This window comes from Lathamus discolor, chromosome Z (assembly GCF_037157495.1).
Source record: "Lathamus discolor isolate bLatDis1 chromosome Z, bLatDis1.hap1, whole genome shotgun sequence".
Taxonomy (NCBI): Eukaryota; Metazoa; Chordata; class Aves; order Psittaciformes; family Psittacidae; genus Lathamus; species Lathamus discolor.
In genome coordinates this window covers 83,605,488-83,628,246 of record NC_088909.1, presented here as the reverse complement: position 1 = coordinate 83,628,246, position 22,759 = coordinate 83,605,488, and the positions used below count along the sequence as shown (strand labels likewise).

The 22,759-nt window shown below is 42.4% G+C and overlaps 1 protein-coding gene across 1 annotated transcript in view; it reads right to left on the bottom strand.

Moving 5' to 3' along the window:
- Positions 1 to 7,811: 7,811 nt before the first annotated feature.
- The window catches only part of MAP1B (microtubule associated protein 1B), a 68,561-nt gene continuing 53,613 nt past the window's right edge, over positions 7,812 to 22,759 (bottom strand). Inside the window, exons 5-7 of the mRNA XM_065662543.1 lie at positions 15,765 to 22,413; positions 13,190 to 13,428; positions 7,812 to 12,481 (exon numbers count right to left, since the gene is read on the bottom strand). Of these exons, the coding sequence (XP_065518615.1) occupies positions 12,326 to 12,481; positions 13,190 to 13,428; positions 15,765 to 22,413 (7,044 nt within the window). The 3' untranslated portion in view covers positions 7,812 to 12,325. The remainder of the gene's footprint in view (positions 12,482 to 13,189; positions 13,429 to 15,764; positions 22,414 to 22,759) is intronic.

Here is a 22,759-nt window from a genome sequence, read left to right as displayed (position 1 = left end):
GCCCTACAAACATGTAAAGCTTCCTATTCATCCAGTCCTGTGCCCTGGTACTCACTTGATGCAAGCTCATAACCCAGTGAGCACTTACTCATTCGGACACTCAGGCCTTTTGAAACGGTGCTGCTCCTTGCTGCACTGTTTCAGACAGCTGTCTAGACTTTCCTGCATGTGGATGAGACTGGCAAAATATTTCCTGGAGAGGATGGGCCAAAATCTCTCTTGGTAGTAGCTCTATCTCCTTTTTTTGGATCACCTCTCCCAGAAATGCTCCTGCACCTCCTGTTCTCATTTGTGACTACAGCTATGATTTGGATTAAAGCTGTTGCAGTTTCTCCCTTATCAGTATATTTCTAAGTCACACAAGTGCATCGCTTTTTGACAGTTTCCGAATAATTTCACTGTTCATTATTCTGCTGTGTAGCTAAAGGCAGGGGAAAATCTCCCAGTACTAGAAGTAATACATTTGTACACACAGTCACTGAGTTGTGCATGCAAACAAGGTGACTGGCAGCCTAAATAACACCTGCGTTTGCTAGCACTTATGGTACAGCATCGACAGATTTGCACGTGGTAGGCAGTGTTAACAGCCCTCCTATATTTCCTGAGGCGTGGGAGAGACCATTCTCTAAATAATACTAGCCAAAAGAAACAGAAACCAGGAAAAATGCAAAGCCTGTTTGGTATGTTGGCATGAATTCAAATGCTGTTAGGAGAAAAATCCCAGCACTTCAAAGGTAAAAGCTTTCAATTTTAATTCAAAAAGCAGCTTCCCAATTCAAATCCATGGCAGACATCAAATACACTGCTGATTAGGCAAGTAAGTATGTAACTCTTCCTCCCAGGAGTGTCACTGGCTTGAAGTGAAGCACTGAAGGTCATTATCCATTATTCACAAGAGGAAAATTACGTATTTATTCCCTTGCAGCTCAAATAAATGCTGCACATTTATTGTGCACAGATGGGCCCTATTTAGGGTAACACCCCACCTTGCCAAGATAAGGTTGCTAGATGCTCTCAGGCCTGGTCCTATACACAGCAGTGGTATCAAGCCCCTTCCCACAGCTTTAAGCACTTGTTCCCTCCCCAGTGGCCTGTTCCAGCTGCTTGCCTGCCAAGGGTTCTGTTCACCCTTATACTGTGGGACCAAAATGATGGCTTACCTCAGCTGCAGATGGAGCTTGGCTGGCGCCAGGGGGTTTCTGACCTGAGCAGCCATCACTGTGCCAGGCAGAAGACAGCCAAGAGCGCAGGTTAGCAAGCGTCCTCTTCCCCCATCTCCTAAGGAAGGTGTGGAGTAAGGTAGATACAAAATGGAACCGTGTCCCCCTGGCTTTGAGGCATGCAGGATGTGATCTGCTGAACTGCATCTGATTTGCAAGTACTGCTCTGGTTTTGCAGATGTAATACATGTGATAGAAAACTATTCCATCTACTTCGGGTCAGTCTCCCCAAAAAATGTGTATGTTTCATTAATTATAGCTATTGCTGAACTCAGCAAGCAATTGCATAGTACTAACTCTGTTGCTGCTTTTAAACCTTTTCGATAAGCTGAAGTCCGTTCAACCCATTCTAAATTGCAGATCCTCCAGGCATGAGCCCCAGTGACAAGCACATAAGATTATCAGGACAAAATTCAGCTTTCAGTATGTCTTGTTTATTGCAAAACCTAACAATTGCTCTCTTAAATGAATTGGAAAATAAACTTTCAAGCCTGTTCTGGTCCTTATACACGGTAACTGCTGCTGTAATTATGTCTTTAGAAACTGTAAACTCACTGGCAATACTGACTTGCACTCTGAGGGCTTTCATATTGACTATTTAAGTGGCTCATTGGTTCAGTTTACCTTCAACTCTTTAAGCTAATAAAGTAACACAGCTGGGCTGAGATAACGTAAGGTTTATAAAAGCTCAGTCAAAATTAATTTCTGGACCTTAACAGGTATAGAGGCTATGATCTAAGTGTAGATATATTTATATAAATAATATATAGGTATATTTAGCTTTGTTTGTATTAGGACATAAGTTCCATCTATTTTTCGTATCTTGTCTGTGTAATTTACAACACAGGAGATGGCCAAGCTGTAGTATAATGTGTAAATCATGGCATACCATTATTTTGGCAGTAAAGCTGGCAGCAGTTGCACAGTCAGCTTCCACCCATGCCTTCCCAGCTATTTACACTGGAGCTGGCAATGCTGGAGTTGTTGAGCTGCAGACAAGCAGCTACACAAAGTGGGTAAGGATCCGTGAGAACCAGTGAACAGAGCTTGTGCAGATTACAGGGCCTGTATTACAGAATCACAGAATCCCAAGGGTTGGAAGGGACCTCAAAAGATCATCTAGTCCAACCCCCCTGCAAGAGCAGGGTAACCTACAGTACATCACACAGGAACTTGTCCAGGCGGGCCTTGAATATCTCCAGTGTAGGAGACTCCACAACCCCCCTGGGCAACCTGTTCCAGTGCTCTGTCACTCTTACAGTAAAGAAGTTCTTCCTGATGTTAACGTGGAACTTCCTATGTTCCAGTTTACACCCATTGCCCCTTGTCCTATCACTGGATATCACTGAAAAAAGCCTAGCTCCATCATCCTGACACCTACCCTTCACATATTTGTAAACATTGATGAGGTCACCCCTCAGTCTCCTCTTTTGCAGACTAAAGAGACCCAGCTCCCTCAGCCTCTCCTCATAAGGGAGATGTTCCACTCCCTTAATCATCTTTGTGGCTCTGCGCTGGACTCCTTCAAGCAATTCCCTGTCCTTCTTGAACAGAGGGGCCCAGAACTGGACGCAATATTCCAGATGCGGCCTCACCAAGGCTGAGTAGAGGGGGAGGAGAACCTCTCTTGACCTACTAACCACTCCCTTTCTAATGCACCCTAAGATGCCATTTGCCTTCTTGGCCACAAGAGCACATTGCTGGCTCATGGTCATCCTCCTATCCACCAGGACCCCCAGGTCCCTTTCCCCTTCACTACTTTCCAGCAGGTCAACCCCCAACCTGTACTGGTACATGGGGTTGTTCTTCCCCAGATGCAAGACTCTACACTTGCCCTTGTTAAATTTCATCAAGTTTCTCCCCGCCCAACTCTCCAGCCTGTCCAGGTCTCGCTGAATGGCAGCACAGTCCTCTGGTGTGTCAGCCACTCCTCCCAGTTTTGTGTCATCAGCAAACTTGCTGAGGGTGCACTCAGTTCCCTCATCCAGGTCATTGATGAAAATATTAAACAGCACCGGTCCCAGCACCGACCCCTGAGGAACTCCACTAGTCACAGACCTCCAGCTAGATTCTGCGCCATTGACCACAACTCTCTGCCTTCTTCCTTTCAACCAGTTCTCGATCCACCTCACTACTTGATCATCAAGCCCACACTTCCTTAGCTTATCTATGAGGATGCTGTGGGAGACAGTATCAAATGCCTTACTGAAATCAAGAAAAACTACATCTACCGCTCTACCATCATCCCTCCACCTAGTCACTTCCTCATAGAAGGCTATAAGGTTGGTCATACATGACTTCCCCCTCATAAAACCATGTTGGCTGTTCTTAATGACCCCCTCATCCTTGATATGCCTAGTGATGGAGTCAAGAATAAGTTGTTCCATCATCTTTCCAGGGATGGAGGTAAGGCTGACCGGTCTATAATTACCCGGGTCCTCCTTCTTGCCCTTCTTATAGATTGGTGTGACCTTTGCCATCCGCCAATCCTCAGGCACCTCGCCCGTTTCCCACGACTTACCAAAGATGATGGAAAGTGGCCTAGCAATGACCTCCGCCAGCTCCCTCAGCACCCGTGGGTGCATTCCATCCGGACCCATCGATTTACAGATGTCCAGTTTGCATAGCTGATCCCTAACCCAATCCTCATCTACCAAAGCAAACTCCTCCTTTGTCCTGACTCCTTCTGGGGCTATAGAAATCCGGGGCCCTCGGGGACAGTCTGCAGGAGTAAAGACAGAGGCAAAGAAGGCATTCAGCACCTCTGCCTTCTTTATATCCTCTGTCTCCAGGGTACCCACTTCGTTCAGCAGTGGGCCTATATTGCCTCTTGTTTTAGTTTTATTTGCTATGTATTTGAAGAAGCCCTTTCTATTGTCTTTAACCCGACTAGCAAGATTGAGTTCCAAGGAGGCCTTAGCTGTCCTAATTGCCTCCCTACATCCTCTAACAACTGTCCTATATTCCTCCCAAGCGGCCAGCCCCTCCTTCCATAATCCATAGATTCTCCTTTTCCACTTGAGTTTGCCCAGCAGCTCCTTGTTTAACCACGCCGGTCTCCTAGATCCCTTACTTGACTTCCTACTCATTGGGACGCTCCGATCCTGAGCTTGGAAGAAGCGGTCCTTGAATGCTAACCAACTATCTTGAGCCCCTTTACCGCCTAGTACACTTTCCCATGAGACTTCCCTTAGCAGTTGACTGAAGAGGCCAAAGTTGGCCCTTCGGAATTCCAGAACTGTGGCTTTGCTAGGTATTCTATTCCTCCCACACAGGATCCTAAACTCCACCATCTCATGGTCACTGCAGCCAAGGCTGCCATTGACCGTCACCACTTCGACCAAACCCTCCTTGTTGGCGAGTACTAAATCTAGCAGCGCTGCTCCCCTAGTTGGTACGTCCACCATTTGCATTAAGAAATTATCATCAATGCACTCGAGGAACCTCCTAGACTGTGAATGACTGGCTGTGTGAGTCTTCCAGCAAATATCGGGGTAATTAAAGTCCCCCACGACGACTAAGGCATGTAGTCGCGAGGCTACTTCCAGTTGCCTGTAGAAAGCCTCATCAACTCCTTCGTCCTGATCAGGAGGTCTGTAATAGACCCCCACAACTGTATCACCCGTGCCAGTCAGCCCCTTGATTCGTACCCACAGACATTCCACTTGCTCCTCATCCGACCCCGGACAGAACTCAATACATTCTAGTTGCTCTCTCACGTAAAGAGCAACTCCACCACCTCGCTTCGCTGACCTATCTTTCCTAAAAAGGACATAGCCATCCATGACCACATTCCAGTCATGTGAACTGTCCCACCATGTCTCTGTAATCGCCACTAGATCATAACCTTTAGCCCGCACACAGACTTCTAACTCCTCCTGTTTATTCCCCATGCTGCGTGCATTGGTGTACAGGCATTTCAGGGAGCCAGTCCTAGTACTCTTTTTCCCCTGCGGGACAGGGTCTAAAGAGCTATCCTTTCCCACAAGTGAAACAAGAGATTGATAGTCCTCCTTAGCCCGCCATCCTTCAATCCCTAGCATGTTCCTCTTGGGCTTGTCCCCAACAGGCCCAGTTAAATCCCCTCCCCCCTTCCTAACTAGTTTAAAGCCCTGTCAATAAGCCCTGCTAACTCCTGCCCCAAAACCCTTTTTTTTCTCTGGGACTGGTGTATCCCGCCTGTCACCAGCAAACCAGGTGTCCCATACAGCAGCCCGTGACTGAAAAACCCAAACCCCTGCCTTTGGCACCAGTCACGTAGCCATACATTAACCTGCAGAGTCTTCTTATATATCCCTTCACCCTCGCTTGCAACAGGTATGGAGGCAAACACCACTTGCGCTCCAGACCCTTTAACCAGCCGTCCCAGGGCCCTGTAGTCTCTCTTCATTGCCCTTACGTTCCTCGTAATAATTTCGTCACTGCCAACCTGAAAAACCAGCAGTGGGTAGTAGTCAGACGGCTGCACCAGTTCAGAGAGCTTCTTTTTAACATCTCTAATCCGAGCCCCAGGCAGGCAGCAGACCTCCCTGTGGGGTGGATCCGGTCGACAAATGGGCCCTTCTGTTCCCCTCAGAAGGGAGTCACCCACCACAATTACTCTTCTTTTCTTCTTGGTTGGAGAAGTTCTGAGGTATGTGGGTGAGTGACTAGCCCTGGGTGACTCACAAGATAGATTTGCCTCACCATCTCCATTCACCTGGCCCTGAATTTCCAAGACCTCGTACCTGTTATTCAAGGGCAACTGGGAGGGAGGAAGGGATTGTGAGGGTTTTCGCTTACCTCTCCGAGGAGGAACCTCCCTCCATCCATCCTTGTCCATTAAGCTCTCTCCTTCTGTCTGATGGTAGGAGGGAAGGGGATCCATAGCTTGTTGAACCACTTCCCTCTGCCCTTGCCTTAGGGTGTGGTTCCACCAATCTATTTCACTTTCACACTCTCTAATGGCTCTCAACCTTTCTACCTCCTCCCTCAGTTCAGCCACCTGCCCGAGCAGGTCATTTATTTGCTCACAGCGAACACAAGCAGTGTCACTGGCTCCCTCCAATACAAGTGCCAGGCTCAGGCATTCGCTGCAGCCAGAGACCTGCACAGCTGCATGTCTGCAGGAAGGCTCAGTCTGGATACCCACATTGGTACTCACTGCAGCTTCTGTATTTCTCCTCAGTATTTAATTTCTGGCGGAAATGATGCTGAGCATGCAGTCAAAACCAGCAAATCCCCTGGGAAGCTGAAGATACTCAGTTTAGTAGTTTTGGGCTGAATCTGAAGACAGCGCATGTAGCTCAATAGAGAACAATGTCTAGGGGGCTTCATGCTAGTGTGGACTAGTTGTGTCTGTGGGAGGTGAAAGTAGGGACCACAGCTGTAGGTAGTGCTCAAAAACTGTTCGCTAAATGGAGAGCGTGTGGCATTAAGTACCACATGCCCAGAGAAACCCTCTAAGAAAACAAAGAGCTTTGCTGCAATACAGGGAATGAGCTGGATCTATGAGGTGTCACCATGGCTATTACTCAAGAGACCCTGGTCACTTCTTTTCACCCCATCCTAGGAACCATGAAAAGCAACAATTTCCTCCCAGCCACAGAACACAAGAAATCAGTATTTAACAGTCTTCAGGTCTAGGATGCCACTAGACAGATCCCTCATTTTATATAGACCAGAAACTTGTGACAGTCATTTCCCTCTGCCATCTGAAATACTTGATAAGCTGACTGAATTTCTTTATTAACAGCACTAGTGGAAATTAAATTTCTCCTTCTCAGCAGCTGTGTTGGGGAAAGGATGTGGCAAGCCTCAGACTAGGCTGGCCTGCCCCTATTCATGTGTATTCATGTGGTCCCACCTGTGCAAATCCAGGACTTAACCCTGCAACTGCAGGTGAATAATGGGGGTTGAAGCCTGACCTGGTCTGCTTCGCACAATCATTTTAATATATTTTAGGCTTTTTCTAACATATATTCAGGCTACTCTACCAAAAAGGTTCAAAAAGCCTTTATGTACATATGTGCAGCAAAACTGCAAAGGTGAAACGCCTGATCTTACGGCATCCCTTTAACAGCAGGAGAGGAAAAATCTGATGTTTATAAAGTAAAAGACTAGTTTCACTGAACGCTTTGTCCCCTCTCCCAGGAATTACTAGGCAGCAGCAGTCAGGCAGGGTCCATGTCCACTGGAAACAAGCTGCACGCTCTTGTTAAACTGCAACAACTTTGGAAAAGACCTCTTTTCCAAACCAGGGTGGGCTCAGTTTGATGTAACTTTATTGGGTATCATCTCTGACACTTTCCCTTGAATGTGTACTTACTGAAAATGAGGTGTTTTCTCATGCTGCTGAGGAATACAGAAATGAGAACAACAGAAGAAAGCCATGTCATGATACATCATGGTAACACTTTACACCACAAGGAATAGAAGCAATATCTTCCGCATTTGCTTTCCAATTTCTAAATAGTGATGGTTTCTTATCTGGCAGTTAAGTAGTCATTACTCTTTTGAGAAAAAGTCCATACAGTAGGCAATCACGATTGAAGGAAAGGGAGAACTTAAAAATACGTACGTACACAAAGACAAGAAACATGTCAACACCACTTTACCACTTTTGTAGTTTATTGTGGAACTGAGTTTGTTTCTTTTACATCAAATATCCTCAATGGAAGAGGGGATATTGCACACAAATATCATAAAAGCACTACATATTACTTTCACTGAAACTAATTTTCTACTTTAGATATGACTGGATAGAATAGAAGTGATGCAAGATTATAAGACATAATACCATACACAGCTGCAGACTGACACAAATACCATTCAGAACAAGAGAGAGGAGGTGTGTGATGTGCTTCTCAGCCAGCAACAAGACTGTTTCTTTCCATAGTTTGGAAGACAATGGCTGCATGCAAATGCGTGAAAGCTTGTTTCAGATTTTCTCTTTTACGGTTGTAAATACAGCCCAGTCTTGAAGAGGTAGCTCCTGCCATCCGGAGCTCCTAGCTAGTCTAGAGCAGAGAAGCTGCTTTTTTAATTCCTTTTTTTTTTTTTTTTTCATTTTCTATATTTTTATGCGATTGTTTTATTTAGTTACTTTTTTTTTAGATTTTTTTTGTAAAGTCTTAACAAACAGACTTTTTTCTTTTTTTTTTTTTAAATTTTAAATAACAAACATTTTTAAACCTGGTGAATAATATAATTGTATTCTAAGAAATGCTTAACCCTAGTTCCTTTTAGTGTTTTGTTCAATTAAGTGAAAAGATGAAAGCTTACAGTTTCTTTCAAGTGTAAACATTATACTTTATGCTTTTCTAATAAATCCAGACCAACAAAATTACTATTTCTCTCAAAACATCATTACTGAGCAAGAATCTCTGGTGACAGATGAACAAAGAGAAGCGTAAGACAGTAATGCCCCAAATGCACAGTAAGCACTCATTGGAGCTAACTGGCTTGTGGTGGGAGCAATTGAAAATTCCATTAACTAATTGATTAAATCTTAGTAAATGAGTACTGGAACTCTCCTAAAATGTGTAAGCTATTATAGACGATTAAAGAAAAGAACATTCATATACACAGTTATCTCCACTCATCACAGTATGTAAAGTAAAAGAAAAAGAAAAATCAAAAGTAATTTCTATGAAAGATGGGGTGAAAATAGAGGTCAATGAAGTCAGGCCCACCACAGGACCTTAAAAAGGCATGCAAGAGAGGCCCTGTCCAAGTTCAGGAGTGGGGTGGGATCTCCAAAGTTAGTTATTTATTGTATTATATGAAGCAGTATAGTGATAGCATAACAATCATGACTGGGGATGCTCTTATGGGTAATACCACCATTTAAGTGGAGTGTTCTGTACACTCAGATATTGAATCTTTATAATTAGAGTAATCAATAACAAACCATGCTCCTAGAAATCTGTGCTGATCAACAGCACTCATCTTTAATGTACACGGTACATTTTGATGACTGCTACACTAAACTAACTGTGTAGTACTAGACTAGCACAGGTAGGTTAGTTTCACAGGCAGGAAAGGAGCAAGAGGAGCTAATGGAGGAGTTCATTGCTGTGTTGCACCCAGGTGCCATTGCTACTTGAAAAGGAATGGATGGAACAGGCATTACAATACCTCAGAATAGCCAGACTGGGGTTTTAATATTTTTGTAGCAGCAAAAAAGTGAATGTAATTTTTAGATAAGCTGTAACTGTCTAATTATTATTATTATTAAATTAAAACAAATGCTTGAGCCATCACAAACTTGCTTGGGGAGACTTAAGGCTTGATTCTGATTTCATTTGCAGTAGGACCAAATGACTGTAACTTCCCTGACTGTAGAGAAATTGCTCCTGGTTCACAGGAGTAAGTATCGTAAGTGAGATCTTTCTCAGGACCACTTCTGTACTTAAAACAGATTTTCTACCAAAGCAGAGATACAAACTGTTTCAGATATTGTGAGAAAAATCAGAAAATCTGTTCCCACCCTCTCAAAAAGTTTGAAATCTAACCTACATAAGAAAGTAGACAAAGCAGAAAGAATTGTAGAAATAGTACAACTATTCTGCCAAACACTTTGCCTATAACTTTGTAAACTACATATTACAAAAGCAATTTTAAGTGAATGATTATGAGCCCAGCAAACATGCTTGTTTTCACAACACATTTCCATCTGCCTTTTGTGCCATAGTCATTCCCTATTATTCTTAACGACTTAAAAGGTATAGCAATAAATAAAACAGCATTGCTAGAGATACCTAAAAAAAAGAGAAGACATGAAAAAGAAATCAAAACCCCCAACAACTGACAAACAGTAATTCACAGCATTAAATGGGCCTCAGGAGCCCACATAACGAGGACCCTAAAGCAGTATTTAAAAAACCCTCATAAAAGTTAGGAGTGCAAACTTATACCTATTAAACAAAAATATCCTAACAATGTAAAATTGAAATAAATTATAAGTAAAGAAAACAAAATGAGGTCATAGTTCACTACATTGTGAAACTTAATGCCAGTCTATATACAGACCAGCATATATCCCCATTCTGGAGGCTTATAAGCCTTCTTTAAATTCAGATTTGCAAACCTGCAACAATGTAACAAGATTTTTTTTTAATTGGGGTAAAATTTCTGAGACTAGAAAATCCAAACTGTCTTAAATTACTGAACAGTGATGCTGTTCCTCTGCAATCAGTGTAGAGAAGGAAAGGAAGGGCAAAGGGAAAGAGAAGCAAAAAAAGGGAATTGAAGGTAAGGTAAGGGAAGGGAAGGGAAGGGAAGGGAAAGGTAACAGAAGACGAAGGGAAGAGGAAATGAGAAGAAAGGATCAAGGAAGGAAAGAGGAGAGGAGAGGAGAGGAGAGGAGAGGAGAGGAGAGGAGAGGAGAGGAGAGGAGAGGAGAGGAGAGGAGAGGAGAGGAGAGGAGAGGAGAGGAGAGGAGAGGAGAGGAGAGGAGAGGAGAGGAGAGGAGAGGAGAGGAGAGAAAGAGTGACTTATTTATTTTAGCTTATTGCTTATTCTATCTTTTTCAAGATCTTGCGAGGGTTGAGAATGTAGGTTACACCCTTGTATTAGGCAATCAGCTTTTCAAATTCCATTTTCTGTCATCATCAATAGACTAATTTTACTACCAGGGTGCCCTTCCATCCTCCCCATCCCCCAAAAGGTATTGGCAGTTGATTATTTTCAATAAATTTTACCTCAATATCCATTCTCACTAGAACCTTAAATAACTTCATTCCTTACAAAACTACTAAAAAACTGCCTTCACCTGAAAATTTTTTGTTTGCATTTTCCTGTAAATGAAAACGCTTGTTAAAAATTCATCTATTAAAAATTTTGCAGCACTAAAAAAAAGGTTTCTGTACATTTGTTCCCGTATTCATTTTTAAATCAAACTAATAAAATAAGACAAAGGAAGGCTGAATACTGTACAGGTTCACAGGTAACCCTTTTCATCATTCTGAATGTTTCACTAAGTTTTGTAACTCTGATACTGGACACCACTTCAATCTTGCTTCGATAGTGCAAAAGAAGCTTTCCGGAAAAAGCTTGTCTTGTTGAGCTGTCCAGGTGCACCAAGGAAGCATTCACACAACTAACATATGTAATTCATAGCACCAAGCCATTTGACCAGTCAGATGGGTTTCTAGTACCACACATGCATGCTCACACTTCTTTACTGGTGTAACTATGATCCTATACAGATGTTTTATAAATTTTCTGTCTCAGCATTAAAAAATAAGTGCATCAAGTTTCTTTGTACATTCAAGTCACTTTCTAAGGCAAATTGTCTACTGTATGTACCGCTTTGGTATTTTGCTTCAGTTAATCGACAGTGGGCATGGGTGTTCAAGCATGTGGACTGGTCAATTCTGGCTGGAGTGAGTGGACTATCACCGGGAACATGCCTCAGACCATCAATTCTGCATGTTGAAAGAAGGGTTTTAGGCTTCTGGGTAGGGTGCACACTTGCGTGCGTATTTGGTTTATGATTGTTATGGTATGTCAGTATGCAGAGTTCAAATTAAAGTGGAAAACTGCTGATGATTATTTAGGTTGTACATCCCTTCCTAGCCATATTCTGTTTCTTTTTAATTTCAAGCTAACGTAATTCTGTAAAAAAGGATCCCCTTGCAATAGCTAAGATAGATAGATTGATACAAATTTAAAACTTTCTTTTCATGTGAGAGCATAAGCAGACTGCAGCAAGCGATACATCTATTGCCATGAGACTAATGTAGATCTAATTATTTATTATTTTCTCCTCCTACCCCTCTCTCTCTTTCTCTCTCTTTGTGTTTCTCTAGAGGGCAAATGCCTCTACCTGGCAGAAGTCAGTTGGGGTTGCTAGTGCATGGTTTCCAAACGTTCAGCAGAGATGAAACTGGATCTGTATTTTTGCAGTAATTTGAACCCTACTATGGGAATACTGTTATTTCCCTTAGCAATCAGCAAAGACTGAAAAACATTAGTGACTTGCATCACTGTGACACAGTATAGCATTTGGCAGGTATATAGTTCAGCAGTTGAAATAGTTGGGTTGAATTTCTAGAAAAAGTGTTTTCAAACGGACGAATTTCTGGAACCAAAGTTTAATCTTGTGTTGTATGTTCTCGTTCTTACAGTTCAATCTTGCATGCGGGAAAAGATTCATCTTGCATAACGACAGTGCTGCTGCTTGCCAAAACCATGATGTTGAGGTCCTGCTGTTTCTCATGGGTCTCCTGGTACCATTCGCGCATCACTTCTGAGTCATGGGTTGGGATTAAGGTCACCTGCAATAGAAAATAGGAGAAATCCTGAGGAATGGACAACAGAAACAGCTGATAAAAATATCTTTGTAAGAAGACCCAGGCCACAAGCATGTTTCCTTTTTAAAAAGAGCGGGTCTTTATGCAGTAAATACTTGGATAAACAGATGGATAAAAAGAAATAAATGAATATGTCAGTAAGGTAAAATGACTGCAAAGAAGTAGTTGCTTTTCTAAAATGCTGAGATGCAGCTTTCCAGAGAAATAGCAGTCTGTAGTCTGTAATCTGATACCTCTTCAGATTACAGCCAAATATTTTCTTTATTTCTTGATGGAAAGGCACATGAAGTTTCCAAGTGTATGTGACTGCATATGAACCACAAAACATTCACTTTTCTTTCCTACTTACAAACTCCAGCATTTCCAGCCTTGGATCATATACAGAATAGTAACATGATGAAAGAGCCAAATGGCCTATAAACCACCTCCCAGCTGTTTTATTCACTAGGAGCCAGTCAGAAAGGCCACTAATGGGGGAGCAGCTGAGAGCAGGGCAGTGCAGCTCTGTGCCTCACTTGAGTGTCCCCCCCCATCATCAGTGAAATGAGGTAGCCCAGGCTGGGGACCCCATTCCTTTGCAGCCACTATCTACTCCAGAGGTGCTCTAGCTTCTCGTAGCTGCTTCACAGAGAAGGTTAAATTTCCAGGTAGAGATACAAGTGAAAAGCCTACCTGTATGTTGCTCTCCCACTGTGCCTTGCCCTCCAGCAGGGAGTCCAGAACAGCCCTGCTTGGTTCCTCAGCTGCAGAATCGTTCCCGCTCACCACATAGTAGGATGACCGTACCCTCTTGAAAAACTCAACATCGACATTCTTGCTGTTGCTGTGGTTGGGAATGTACACCAGATCCAAATACACTGGAGGTCCTGGAGGCACTGCTGTGGATTTTGCCACCTTGGTATTCCCAGGTCCTTTAGAAAGCAAATAACAAAAGACTATGTCTCAGGCTGGTTAAAAACATGCCTTTATTAATTATAGTTGTAACAGCTGAGATGAAATGTGTTCAATTAGAGCATTACCCTCTCACATCTAATGACATGTTTCAACTTTGTTGTACTTGAATTACCACTGAAATGTAATGGGAGGAAAAACCTGGAAACCTGCAACTATATAATACAATAAAACCCCACTACTATGTAACAATAAATTGATTGGACAGTTCCCAGTAATACACTACTATAATCCAACAATTACTACACAAGGCTGTGATTACTGAATTGCCATTCAATAAATGGTGGTATTACTTTCCAGGCTAAGAAGTATAACTTTTTTCAAAGTTAAAGGTATGCACAATTATAAAACCTAGGGTCATAAAGGGAGCCATGCAGATCTGAAGCAGTCCCAGCATTTGGGGTATCAGCGCACAGCAAGATGTAGTAGCTGTTGATGTGCTCAGGCTGCCTTACAGGTGCATCAGGAAGCTACTACACATGAGCAGAAAGAGGGTCAAAGAGGCATTTGGCAGGACCAACAAACTCGTATTTCAGGGAACTGAAAACAAGTGTTTGCTTGCTGAATCCTCATTTACATACACAAATTAGCCGCCTATCACAAAAAGCAAGGAGGAAGCATGTTTCTGCTGCTGTACATAGCACTCTTTCTAAGAAGACCTTTGGTCGAAAGGAGGTTCAAAGTTTAAGCACATTAAAAATACTACTCCCCAAAACAAGCAGCTTTTGCTATGAAATGGATCATGATGTGAACTGAAAATCAGAATTTCATTGATAATTTAATCCAGACGACCACCATCTATGTTCTATTAGCTTCTCATGTTGCTACAGAGGATGAAGCTTGGTCAACAGCTGTCTGAGCAATACGTTATATTTAGGGTCACACACTGTAAAGCCAGTAAAGTCCATTAGACTTGTCTAGCATGTTCTGCTGTTCATTGTAGGGCAATATGTCAAATAAACATAATGATGGAATCGGTTGCCCAAGGAGGTTGTGAGTGCTCCATCCCTGGCAGTGTTCAAGGCCAGGTTGGATGAAGCCTTGTGTTGGATGGTTCAGTGAGAGGTGTCCTTGTCCATGGCAGGGGGGGTGGAACTAGATGATCTTGAGGTCCCTTCCAACCCTAACTATTCTATGATTCTATGATTCTATTATACGATAAAATTTACAAAATTTGAGTTTTTACTATTAGTTATGCTAAGAAATCTTTTATCATCTTTTATCTTTAAAAATCTGTGATGTGTCTTTCTGATTTGTGGATACCAACACTGCATAAAATATTAGATGCTACATTTTACACTTAAATATCATTAATCTAATAGAACCTTGTCTTCTAGTTTGGCATATACATGGGAACTATACTTTAAGGAAGAAGAATCTTATGTAAAGTGAAAGTGCTGGAAAAATGTACAGCACAAGGAACTATATTGCTGCTTTGAAACACATCTACTAACAGAGACATGCAAGTGATGGTGTAAGAAAGGAACAGCAGACCACTTGCTCAAATGGGGAAGCTGAAGACAGTTGAATGTTGGTTTGTTTGTACTGAATCCTAGACCCGCTCCTTGTAAAATAGCTTTCAACAGAACATTAGCCTTGACAACAGCAAAATCAAAGTATTCTCCAAACACTCTCTAACAAGACCTGCCGGAAAAAAACGATTAGCAAAATGCCTCCTTCAGTAATCTAACTCATATTTTGCTGCTATTTTAGAATACACAACAGTCATTCAAAATAACATTAACATTCTGTATGTTTAGTCATCACTGACAGTGTAAGACCTTAAATGGATTATGGGATGTACATGCTTGGTTCACTGGAAGTGCTGTTACTACTCTTATAATTTTTTAAACACTATTTAAAAATTAATCCCGCAAAGCAATAAGAGCATCCAATGGCAAATAGTACCTTTGGCACTCCACAATATTAAATTGCATTAATGTATGTTAAGAGAAATGTGCCTGCTTTTTTCTTAAAATGTATAAATTGGTTCATTTTGATACTGACTTCTCTTCACCTACAAAAGTGGTACTTCTTATTCTATTAGTTGCTTACCAGTTTAGACAGCTACTACTAAGTTCTTTATATTTTATGTACTGTTTGAGCCAGCTAACACATGGAGTTTTTTAAACTACAACAGTTAAAATTTGTGAATTTCATGCGTTTAAATGGGGCCTTTACACCTTGACTTTCTTTGGGAATTTGCTACAAACCACATTATCAACTGATATAAAGGCAAACTAACTTCACTGCAACAGCAAAGGAAATCTTAACACTAGGAAACTGCTGTCTTTACCTGTGGTTGCAGTCTTTGCTGACTTGGATACTGATGTATTTGCTGCATTCTTGGTGTCTTTGTCTTTTTCTTCCACTCTAGACTTTACTTCTGGGTTAGAGATATTTTTGGTTGCCTTCTCCACAGACTCCTTCTTTTTTGGAGAAGCTGTTTTGGAAATTTTGTCTAACGAATCTTTTATAGCTGGCTTTGGTGAAGCCACTTGTTTTGATTTACCATCACTTTTCTTAACAGGAGAAGATGACTTGGTCTTAGTACCCTGCTTTTTTGTCTTCGTCTTTTCTTTAAGATCCTTCTTCAAAGGTTTACCTAAATTCTGATCAACAGGCAGAGCTTCTGGATCAACCATGGAGACATCAGGGTGCCTAGGGGAAGGGCTGCGATCCTGCATTGGGACAGGTGGTGGGTCAATGTGTTTGTATGTAATCGTCTTGTCCGTCGGAATGGTTTCTGACTCATCTTCCGAGTCAATGTTAGCATCCGCAGTAATGGAAGGACATTCCTCAGTCTCAGGGGGAACATCTGAATCTGTCTGTGATGGTGCAGACTCGCTCACAGACGTGGGAGGGGTTTCATCACACTGCCGCCCTTGCTGCTTCCCCCCAGAAGGCGGCTGAGCTCCCCCAGACTGAGTTAATGGCTTGTCTTGATCTTGAGACTGTTCTTCACTTGCAAACCACTCAAGGGGGTTTGGGTTGATGAAGGAGGGTGAAAGTTCAGTCTTGGGATGTTTGTATTCACAAGAGGACACAAGGCATAGGTCAACATCTTGACGGGATTCTGCTACAGATTTTCCTGGAGTGAAACGTGCGCTTTCTTCATAGGAATAGCTAGTAGTTTCAGGTGACCTGGTGGCTCTCCCGGTTGTCTCAAATGAGTAATCTGTGGCTTCAGGTGAACTGGAGGCTTTCACAGTTGTCTCATAGGAGTAAGTCATCGCCTCTGGTGACCTGGTGGTTCTCCCAGTTGTCTCATAGCGGTAGCTAATGGCTTCTGGCGATTTAGTTACTGTTTTCCCTGTTGTCTCATAGGAGTAATCCGTACTATCAGGTGATCTGGTGGCTTTCCCATTTCTCTCATAGGAATAATCTGTGACCTCAGGTGATTTGGTGGTTTTCTCAATTGTCTCATAGGAATAATCTGTGTCCCCAGGTGATTTGGTGGTTTTCCCGATTGTCTCATAGGAATAATCTGTGTCGCCAGGTGACCTGGTGGTTTTCCCAGTCATCTCATAGGAATAATCTGTGTCGCCAGGTGACCTGGTGGTTTTCCCAGTCATCTCATAGGAATAATCTGTGTCCCCAGGTGACCTGGTGGTTTTCCCAGTCGTCTCGTAAGAATAATCTGTGGCCTCGGTTGACCTGATATTTTTTGCAATTATCTCGTAGGAATAATCTGTGGCCTCAGGTGACTTAGTAGTTTTCTCAGTTGTCTCATAGGAATAATCTGTGCCCTGAATTGATCTAGTAGGTTTTCCAGCTGCCTCATAGGTGTAGCTAATATCCCCTGGTGACCTAGTAGTTTTCTCTGTGGCCTCATAAGAATAGCTAAGTTCTTCTGGTGACCTGCTTTTGTCTGAATCTTCTTTTTCTGGGCTGAGTAAAGGCTCTGGACTGTGCTTTGTTAGGGGTTCCTGGTAACCAAATGCTTTGCCAGGAGACACCTGCAGTGACAATAAAGGCGCGTGACTGGCTGACGCTGCTTCTGCAATTGCAGGAGGTGAATCTGGAAAAGTAGGAGAGAACAGAGGAGAAGATTCCCTTGGAGTTAATGGAGATAGGTCAGACTTTGGTGACAGCTTTTCTCCTAGGCTCTGCACCTTTTCTGAGGTAAAAGAAGAATGTAGTGACATATCTCTAGGTGGAACAGCACCTGAAAAAGTTTCCTCTGGCAGTGGTGAAGCTACCTGGGAAGGTGTATGAGCTGATGAAGTTGAGGATGAAGCTTCAATTTGAGAAACTGAAATGATTTCTGAAATATCTTTCTCCTGAGAGTAAGATGACTGCTCCACAGGAGAAATCTTCCGTGCAAAAGTAGGCTCCTGTATATCTGAAGGGCTATAATCTACCTCTGTTGGTCCATTTTCAGATATGTGGTGTACACTAGTGCCTAAAGTTGGGTATTCTGGAGATTGCCTACTAAAGTCCATTGCTAAAGACTGCTCAGGGGACTCCTGACCGAATTCTACTGACATAGTTGACTGCTCAGGAGATCTGTGGTCACGCACTGGTGTTCTTGATTTTGCAGTTTTAGGTGAGAAATCTGGTGGAGAAATCGACATGGGCCTTGGGCACTCTTCCTTAGATGGAGACATTTCTGTTTCCTGAAAAGTTGTTGGTGTTTGTACAACTGACACTGAAAGGGAATCATCAACTTCGGTAGAGTGAGGAGATCCAACCTCAGCATGCAAAGAAGGAGATACATCATCTGTAGTTGGTTCTGGAAATGAACTAGTAGCAACAGATGCTGTAGAGACAGAAGCTACTCCTTCTATATGGGAATAGGTGTCTTCTGCTACAACTTCATCAACAGGAGTTGCAGACTTGTCAGAAACAGTGCCTTCAGAAATTGACATTTTGGTATCTTCTTTTAAAGAACCGAACTGACTGATATCTATTTGAGTAGGTGAGAGATCACCCGCCAACTTGCGCTCATCCAGGACCAGGGAAGACTGGGAGCTGCTGGGTTCTGTATCCTCCATTTTCCTTTCTAGGCTGAATCCTTCTCTAATTACCATAAACTCCATGCTTTTTTCATCTTGTTTTTCTTGGAAAAGGCCCACGGAGCTGGCTTCAGAACCTGGGCTCATCTGAACTGGTGATTTTTCTTTTTCAGATTTCCCCTCAGAAAGACTTCCATAATCTCTGGTGGGAGACTTTAAATCAGCACTCAAAAATGTATCATAACTGGTCTCTGAACCTATCAGTGGCGGACTCCGCAGAGGGGAGAGAACTTTCTCAATGGGAGATTCTGAATCTGGTACAGGCTCATCCATAGGGCTTATTCTGGGTCTTGCAGACTCATCTTTGACTTCACTGAATTCAAAGCAGACAGGAGCTTCTGTTGACTTTTCACTGGTTTCAGATGGAAGCTGACTGGACTTCTCATCAGTGGGAGACTGATAATAAGGTGTGTGGCCAGCACTACCAGCAGCAGACTGTGAGGGAGATGCTACTTCTAATGTTTTCTCTTCAGGGCTTGCACAGTGCTCTTCAGGAACTTCTTGATGTACGTCAGGCAATGTAGCAGTGGGGACAGGCTCAGATGAGACCTTGATCTCATTAGGAGTGAGTGAAAAGTTCACACTGCGTTCACTCAATGGTGTTTTGGCAACGGGTGATGGAGGGGACAAACTGTCAACTGGACTCTTTGCTGGACTACGTTTTCCACTAAGGTCTTCTTGATAGGGTTCTTTGATTTCTAGTTTGGTAGTGCCTTGGATTTCACTTTCTTTTTGCCGGTATACATCCTGGAATACAGATTTGCAGAATTTGTCCTCCTCTAATGAAGAAGGTGGAGAGATAGTGGATGCCGAGGCATTATAGTCTTTACCTTCTGTGGCCTCTGTTTTGGATCCTTCAGATAAACCATTATTAGCATCTGGAAGTGGAGAAAGTTTAGGTCTGCCAAACTCTTGAGAGTACAGTGATGTCTCATACTTGGTAATATTCACATACTCCTGAGAAGGTGATTCACTTTCCTCATTGTTAGTTTCATCACTCATGACATCTCGGGGTGTTGACATTTCATCCATTGGAGTTGGCTCACTGGATATTTCAATGGTAGACTGTGTGTAACCTGAAGTAGCAGTGAATTCCTCAGGTTGATCTTCTCTATTTTCTTCATCAGAAACAGTAGCTTCACTTTCTGAACCACCAGGTAATGTCTCATCATGGATGGAAGAGGCTGGTTCAACTGCTGGAGACTGGGGCTCTGAGCGTTTTGTCGGTGTAATTATGAGTAGGCCATATTTATCTTCAATTTCACCAGCTTCTGCAGCTTTGTCTACCACAGCCATCACATAATCTTCTTCAGCTTCTATTTTTTCAGTTTCTTCTTCATCTCTGATGTCTTCTGCTTTGTCTTCCTCATCTTCTTCAATCTCTTCAGTTTCTGCCTTTTCTATTGCTTCTTCTCTGTCTTCCTCAGCACGTTCATCTGATGCCTCATAATATGCCTTTTCAATATACTTTTCATCTTTAATGTTAGCATCTGCCTCAGCCATTATTTCTTCAAGTTTTCTTGGCTCCTCCATATATGGTCTTGTGGTGTCCAGTGATGTCTTTTCTTCTTCATTTTCTCGTTCTTCAGCTTCTTCTGTCTCTGCCTTTTCCTCATAATCTCCTGCTTCGGATGATTCTTCCAAGCCAGTTCCCTCATCTTCAAACTTTTCGTTGTCATCAACTCTGTTCTTTTCCACAGGCTCCAGCTCTTCAGGTGTCTGTTCAAGCTCACCCTCAGCCTCTGTGGTCGTTATGCCTTCATCAGAGGACTCAGCAGGTCCTTCATGATCTAATTTTTCTTTTTGTACTTCCAAGCCCTCTTTTTGTACAGTGCCAGTGAGTGTCAGTTCATCCTTTATAAGTACAGCTTGAGGTTTTGTTCCTTGTTTTGTTTCTACTTCTTCAGCTTTTAATTCCTCAAAATCCTTTGTTAAATCCTCCGGTGAGGACATAAGGGATCTCTCTGCTTCAAGTTCCTTTCCACTGGTGGCTATTTCTGCAGTTGCTACAGCTGCTACAGTTGTGGCAGCGACTCCAACTGCTGCAAGGGCAGCCTGTGCTCCACTGACTTTGATTTCCTTCTTCACAGTCTTAACTTTTCCTTTTTCCTTTGGCTTTCCAGCAGGCGCTGCTTCTTTTTTAGCAGGTTCCTCCTTCTTTTGCAGTTTAGGCTTTGCTGCTGGCTTTTTGGCTTCAGCTGAAATAGTGGCTGTCTTCTTTGTTTCTTTAGGAACCTTTTTGATGTCCTTTTTGGTTTCTTTTTCTTCCTTCTTAATTTCCTTCTTCTCTTCTTTTTTAGCCTCTTTTTTAACTTCCTTTGGTGGGGCTTCTTTCTTTACTTCCTTCTTAGTTTCCTTCTTCTCTTCTTTTTTCACCTCTTTTTTAACTTCTTTCTTGATCTCTTCTTTTTTGTGTTTTTCCTCTTTTTTGATGGGTGTTTTCTCCTCTTTCTTAGAAACCTCTTTCTTTGGTTTTTCTTTTTCCTCTTTCTTTTCTTCAGGTTTTGCTTTGACTTCCTTTTTAACTGGCTTCTCCTTAGACACTTTTGGTTTTACATCTGTAGTTTGTTTTTCAGGAGTTTCAGATTTTATTAATTGTTCTTCTTTACTTGTTATGTCTTTTTCTGCCACTATAGGTTTGGTCTCCACTTTTGCTGGTTTCTCTTTTTTAACTGAGACTTTTTCTTTGCTTTCCAACTTCTGAGGCTTTTCTGGTGCTGGACTAGGTTTCGCAGGCTCTGGTGCTTCTTCTTTAGATTCTTTTCTGACAGGCTTGCTTGGTGGTGTCTTTGCAGCAGGCTTGAGACTCTCCTTGCTGTCTGTTCGTTGTTTCAACTTTCCTTGTTTCATAGCCCCAGTAGCAATGTTTCCAGTTAGGTCTTTTTGTGTAACTGTTGGTTGTTTAAGGAAGTCCAGGTGTTTGAGTTTTTCTAGTCCTTCTAGAATATTATATTGGGTGCTGTTTCCAGGAAACAGAACTCGGATTATTTTTTCTGCAGGATTAGCTGGATGCCACACAATCAAGGATGAGACAGAGGTGAAGTAGGATAACGGAATGTCTAGTTCTTGGCCATTTGGTAGCAGGAATTCAGCTTTATCTCTGTTACTACCACTCCACTGCTGCATAAAATATTGCATCTCTTTGCTATTTTTGACGGGATTAAGGACATACATCTCAAGCTTGCCGACTCCCATTTTCTGAAATAAAATGATGGGGTCAATGGTATTTCCCATATTTCTGTGAAGAGGTTCTGGTTTCATAGACAATTTATTTAAGTACTGGAGAGTAAAACAAGCTTCTTCTACACTCCTTTTTACTCTGAAGTTAGGATCCAGGTTCTTCAGGTTCTCAGGTACATTAAGGAACACAACTCCTAAATCAGGTGAGATCAGATTTTTCATCCAGTCACTGTTGGTAGTAGACCCTTGTGACTGTTCCTCTTCTAGTTCAGCTATCTTTCGCTGAAGCATGCTATTGATTCCTGGCAGATTATCATCTCCAATGTGAGTGAGCAGAATGGAATCTACCCTGTCCAAGTGCCGGATAAGTTTCCAAAAGCATGATTTTCTTTCAGAACCTCCATTGATGAGCATGTTGAATCCATTCACTGCAAACAATGCAGAGTCTCCTCTTCCTCCTGGGAAAATGTAACAGCAGGGTTTGGAGAGTTTCAAGAAGCCTCCTGAGGTTGGAGGCTCCAAAATGTCAAAAGGCGATGGCACTTCTACTGATTCTGACAGATACTCTGTGAATTCAGAAAGTCCTTCCATTTCAGGCAATATGGAAGATGAGTTGAGTTTAATGTTAATGAAGTCTTGAAGGTTGTGTCTGTCAAGATTGGAATTTTTCCAGTCTCCTTCCTCAGGGCAGAAAAGAGTTAGGCTGGCTTTATTGGCTGGGTGTGTGGTGCTCAATAATTCACCAATCTAGGGTTATAAAACAAAAACACAAGAAGATGCATATAAATCAATCTTTTTTTTTTATGATAATTAAAGTCAGAATGTAATATTTCCTGATCAGATAGATGAAAACTTTTTCATTGCTTCTGCACTGGTGAGTACCCATTCTGGAAGCTAAAGGAAGCTGTTACCACACTTATTTTACTATTGCGTTTTTATTAAATACCAAGAAGAACCTTATTCCTGATTCCTACAGCCCAAAAGACAACAGTACCCCAAGGTTCCCCCTTCCCTCCTCTACCCTTTACAAAAGGTTGGTACAAGATTTGACATGAAGAGGCTATGACGACTATAAGGCTAATGCTGCCCAAGA